General features: G+C 46.0%; 1 protein-coding gene across 1 annotated transcript in view; it reads right to left on the bottom strand.

The window, feature by feature from the left end:
- LOC129823646 (glypican-1-like) overlaps positions 1 to 1,138 on the bottom strand; it is a 126,096-nt gene extending 124,958 nt beyond the window's left edge. The window contains exons 1-2 of the mRNA XM_055882514.1: positions 1,040 to 1,138; positions 438 to 942 (exon numbers count right to left, since the gene is read on the bottom strand). Coding sequence (XP_055738489.1) covers positions 438 to 597 — 160 coding nt within the window. The 5' untranslated portion in view covers positions 598 to 942; positions 1,040 to 1,138. The remainder of the gene's footprint in view (positions 1 to 437; positions 943 to 1,039) is intronic.
- Between the last annotated feature and the right edge of the window lie 4,761 nt (positions 1,139 to 5,899).

Raw genomic sequence — 5,899 nt, 5'->3', positions numbered from 1 at the left:
AAGTGAGATTTTCTGTTTCACTACAAAATATTTTCAGTAGGCTACAAATTGTAAAGTACCAGATTTGGCATGTTTAATATAGCCTACAGTTTCTGAGGGGGTGACAAGTAATGCTGACGCACAATATATATATATACATATATCAGTTGAACCTGAAAACCTAAGTAGTCTAGTCTATTTGCAGGGGAAGCAGAGTTTGGGGTGCTGCAAAGAACATGTTATTAGAACATACTTTTAATCTGATAGGTAGGCTTGTAAGTAGTCTACCTATCTTATTCTCAAAACGGTAAACCATCTAGAGTTGCTTAGCCTATTATCAAGGGCTCAGGTGTTACAGTAACCATCCATTTCATACACAAATAAAGTTATGATCTCCATGAACGCAAAGTCAATTGGATGCACAAAGCAGCATTATAGTGATAGACTCAGTACCCTACCTGATATTTCTGATTGAGGCACTCCGTTCAGACTGAATCCCTTGCCATTGTAGAACTGTCGGATATCCGAACAACTCTGAGCTTTTCCGCTCCCCATATCCCCGAATCCCGGGACCTTCAGCGCGCAAATCAACAGAGCCATAAACACGGGGAAATCCATCCTACACTATTACCGTCACACGGCCAAGTGCAAATCCGAAAGAGGGGTGTAGTGTGATTGAGCTGTCCTAAAGAACGGGATTCATCTAATGCCAGCCGTTCGTCCAAACTCCTCTGTTACGTTGGGCTTCGCTACTGTCGCTCTCCTGTTGGTTCGCTGCGCCCCGTTTCTGCGCAGTGCTGCACGGGAAGCGTGTGTGTGTGGAGGGGGAGAGCAGTCCGGTTTCTTCTCGGGGCACCTCGAGGGGCTTTTTGGTTTCAATGTAGATACATCAACCACTGTATCAATTTCACACAATTTATCTGCACCTCTGGGAAGACAATTCGGTTAACACTGTGCAGTCACCTGAGGAAAGGCAATATAAACATATTATGAATCTACAAAATTCCTGAAAATTAACAGGTGAACATTAACGAAAAAGAACGTCTCTGTATGGTTTTACCGGAGATGGCAGCTGTCAGCAGATGAGTGAGCGGTAAAACGGCGGTAAAGATAATGATCCTCTCCCAGCACTGCTACTCGGTCGAATGAGGAGGAGGCGGAGAGAGAGAGAGGCAGGGAGAGAGAAGGGGGTGGACAGAATGGAAGAGACAAGAACAAATGGGCGAAGAGAGAAAGAGAAAGATCACTCACCTGTCTAGTCTAATTTGATTAATTCGATATATCAATTTTGTTTTTAGGGATGTTTACACGATCCTTTGAATGATTTAATGCATCACTGAAAATACCTTATCGGCTACCGTGGACATGTGGACTTATCCATACCTTATTTCTAAAGGAATGTGTACAATGTGTCTTGACAGCTTGAAGGCCTCAGGTGTCACAGGTGGATCAGCAGCTGCCCTCGGGTTCCAGTCCACCAATCATCAGCTAGCGTCCGTGTGCATGCGCCTATCTGTGTCATCACTCCTCAAGGTGCAATTACAGACTGGGAGCATGCTGCTACCTGCCCAAACACTGTCTATCTGTTCTGTACCCTTCTGACTGTCTCCCTTGTCTTTGCTGTGTGTGTGTGTGTGTGTGTGTGTGTGTGTGTGTGTGTGTGTGTGTGTGTGTGTGTGTGTGTGTGTGTGTGTGTGTGTGTGTGTGTGTGTGTGTGTGTGTGTGTGTGTGTGTGTGTGTGTGTGTGTGTGTGTGTGTGTGTGTGTGTGTGTGTGTGTGTGTGTGTGTGTGTGTGTGTGTGTGTGTGTGTGTGTCTTGGGGTGGGGGGAATCATTGGAACATTGCCAGTTGTGTATACTCACCTGACAGAAGATTTGTGCATTTGGGTTTCACAGATTTTTACTTTTTTCCAATCCCCATCCTCTCTCCCGCTCTCCCTTTCTCTCTCTCCCTCTTTCCATCTCTCTCTCCCTCTTTCCATCTCTCTCTCCCTCTTTCTTTCTCTCTCTCCCTCTTTCTTTCTCTCTCTCCCTCTTTCCATCTCTCTCTCCCTCTCTTTCTTTCTCTCTCTCCCTCTTTCTTTCTCCCTCTCCCTCTTTCCATCTCTCTCTCTCCTCTCTCAAGCACATCTCTAGGCAGTGTATCCCTTTGTGTGGTTATGTACTGTAAGTGTGGTGTCCTTGTATTTTATGGGCTATGGTTTCCTACGCATTTGAGTGAATGCGTCAGTGACAGAGTGTCCCACTGGTTTTCTCACCAGCCCGCTGTGTATTCACACACTTCAGTTCTTTAACTGTCCTTCGTTCCTCTCACAGCTTCCTCTCTAAAGCCTGTCTGTACTCAAGCAACCCTACATCTCTTTCTGGGTCTTATCTTTTTTAACAAACTCGATGTCAGTGCAGGACTACATACAAAATGCACCTCTACTGACTTACTGGCACAAAACCGTAATGTGACGCATACAGTATAGTGATGTGTATGTCTATCATTGAACGTGACGATGCTTTTCCTTGTTTGATCTCAGAATTCCTGATGGAGATGTGTCATTGAAGTTTTCTATTCTGAAAACTGGCCCTCGCTCAGAGAGAGAGGGAGAGGAGGGGACAAGAGACAGAGGAAGGGGGGCCAGATAAAGAGGAGTAGGGACAAGGGAGGGAGGGAGGGAGGGAGGGAGGGAGGGAGGGAGGGAGGGCTGGAGGGAGGGAGGGAGGGAGGGAGGGAGGAGAGGAATAAAGATGGAGACTAAGGGAAGGATGGAAAGATTGAGAGAGAGAAAGTGTGCCATACACCATAAATGGTCATATCCATCCTGCTTCATGGATCTATTTGTAATCACACAATATTGTTTATGAATGCATTAGCTACTGTCACTCTATTCTTATTAGCTGTTCCATGTGACTAGATCACTCCTAACATTAGCTACTGTCCTCTCACGTATCACACAGTACACCCTCAACTATATAGACACACCCACCCGCTCACACCCTCTCTTATCACACATAATAGTTATTCTTAGAAGAAATGAACAGCAGATATTTTACAACATTGCTACAGTACTGTATTATTAACTGTTCTGCATTCTTGTGGCTAATTGTATTGTTATCCTTTAGTAGCGCAGTTAGATGTTCTGTGTCACAAGGGCACGACCTTACAGACTCCTCCTCCTACCACATGCAGTAGACAGAGAAAAATGGGAAATTCTTTCTTTTTTCCCTTTCCCTCACTTTTGTACATCCTTGCATGCATGTGTGTGAGTGTCTGTGTATATTTAAAGCCATGTGGCTCTATGTTGGCCATTGGTTGTGGTATATAAGGGTAGCCTGATGTGGAAGCTCTCCGGTGTCTGGTATGAAGATTATGCAATTAACACGGGCTAAAGCCACAATGCCGCCGTCTGCAGGCTCCACAATTTAACTTTTATTGGGCCTGACCATGAAAGCTTTCCTAACGAGTAGCAGGCTGCAGGAAGTGTGTGTGTGTGTGTGTGTGTGTGTTTGGTTTGAGGGAGAGGTGAGGGGGAAGAGGGGGAGGAGAGAGAAGCTGAGGGGGTGAGAGGGTGAGAGGAAACTCATCTTCCACACCATACTGTTATTACATGACAGGCATTTTCAGGGCGTGATACTGCTGTGAATAGGAAAATGATACTGTTCTATAGAACTCAAATCATAGACACACATGCACACAGATGAGTGCACACACATACACACTGTTTTCACTCTGTACTAAAGGCTGTTTGGATCTGTTAAGCCAGCACACAGGTATTTACAAAGAAACCCCACTGAGGCACTGTGGTAGGCACTGTCAGTTGGCCATACCTGCTGCTCTGTGTGTGTGTGTGTGTGTGTGTGTGTGTGTGTGTGTGTGTGTGTGTGTGTGTGTGTGTGTGTGTGTGTGTGTGTGTGTGTGTGTGTGTGTGTGTGTGTGTGTGTGTGTGTGTGTGTGTGTGTGTGTGTGTGTGTGTGTGTGTGTGTGTGTGTGTGTGTAGCAGAGTGAGAGATAGAGTCACTCTCTCCTTCAGTGAAGCAATGGCTTAGCTCCACATACCCCAGAGACAAAGGCTGACAGGTGCCTAATGACTGGGACTTTCACCCTAAAGAGAACTCTCTCTCTCTCTCTCTCTCTCGCTATATCACTTGCTGATACCATTTGCACAGTGTCTGTCTGTGCAAACACAGCGTCTACACTAATACCACATCTGAATTATCCTCCACACAGAGTCCTGAGAGAGACAGAAAGAGTCGAAGGGGGAGAAATAGAAGGCAGAGAAAAGGAGAGAAAGAGGTATGACAGAGAGGGTGAGGAACGAGAAAGAGGTATGACAGAGAGGGTGAGGAACGAGAAAGAGGTATGACAGAGAGGGTGAGGAACGAGAAAGAGGTATGACAGAGAGGGTGAGGAACGAGAAAGAGGTCTGTCAGAGAGGGTGAGGAACGAGAAAGAGGTATGACAGAGAGGGTGAGGAACGAGAAAGAGATATGACAGAGAGGGTGAGGAACGAGAAAGAGGTATGACAGAGAGGTTGAGGAACGAGAAAGAGAGACAAAAGAGGGAGAAAAAACAAAGGGAGGGGAGAAGAGGGAAAGGAGAGGAGTAGAAGCCAATACCAACCAATAATCCTTTCCCAGATATTCTGCCGTCGTCCTAGTGGGAGGGCCATTGTTGGGGCTGAGCGATACCTCATTGGGGGGGGGGATAGAGGTCTGTTTACCATTCCCTATCCCTGTGGGTAGCCTGGTAGTCTGGCACCACCACGTCTCCTATAGGCACATTCCTATATACCAGGCTTTGGGTCTTCTCATTACAAGCCTCTTGTAACCTGTTGGTAACAACAGCTTTGGTACAACTTACAACATGAATATGAACAACAAGATTACAATGAATGCTGATGTGAAAAACTGCAGGTTGATGTAAGGTGGGCAATGACACCATTTTGCCATCCTGCCTTGTTGACAGGAGCGTTTATGAACGTTAATGCAGAGCTTAAGAAGATGCAATTAAGTGCTTGTTAATGTGTAATAACCTATTGCCATTACAAAGGTTCTGTGCCTGCAAGTATTCACTATAGATAGGTTAGAGATAGGTTAAAATCACACTTTCTCATACATTTCCATACCTCCAAAGAGATGTAAAGTCATGCTCCAGGTCCATATCCCACGCCATCTGTTGTGTCCAGCTATAAGTATTAGGAGTGACCTCCAGTCCTCAATCCTAAACTAATGGGTTAGATTGGCACCATCTAACCGAGTTCTGGACACTGTGGAGGGTTCACATCACTGGGAGCTTCTCAGACCCCTGTGTGGAACTCCTAACTATGTTTGCGCAGACGCCAAGGAACGCCGGAACATTTCTACTAAATTCACTTACTCTCCTTTTCATAAAAAAACATTTACCAAATTGCTCTTCCTCTCCTCTGTCTTTGTCGCTTTGTTTTCATGATGAATTTACCATCTAGGAGAGATCATCTTCATTTGAGCCCCCTGTTAGTGGTAGGAGTAGTGTCTCCTTCTCCCTACCTCCCCTGTTAGTGGTAGGAGTAGTGTCTCTTTCTCCCTACCTCCCCTGTTAGTGGTAGGAGTAATGTCTCTTTCTCCCTACCTCCCCTGTTAGTTGTAGTAGTGTCTCTTTCTCCCTACCTCCCCTGTTAGTGGTAGGAGTAGTGTCTCTTTCTCGCTACCTCTCCTGTTAGTGGTAGGAGTAGTGTCTCTTTCTCCCTACCTCCCCTGTTAGTGGTAGGAGTAGTGTCTCTTTCTCCCTACCTCCCCTGTTAGTGGTAGGAGTAGTGTCTCTTTCTCCCTACCTCCCCTGTTAGTGGTAGGAGTAGTGTCTCTTTCTCCCTACCTCCCCTGTTAGTGGTAGGAGTAGTGTCTCTTTCTCCCTACCTCCCCTGTTAGTTGTAGTAGTGTCTCTTTCTCCCTACCTC

The sequence above is a fragment of the Salvelinus fontinalis genome, chromosome 26 (assembly GCF_029448725.1).
Source record: "Salvelinus fontinalis isolate EN_2023a chromosome 26, ASM2944872v1, whole genome shotgun sequence".
In the NCBI taxonomy this organism is placed as follows: domain Eukaryota; kingdom Metazoa; phylum Chordata; class Actinopteri; order Salmoniformes; family Salmonidae; genus Salvelinus; species Salvelinus fontinalis.
This window is presented reverse-complemented; position numbering and strand designations above follow the sequence as displayed.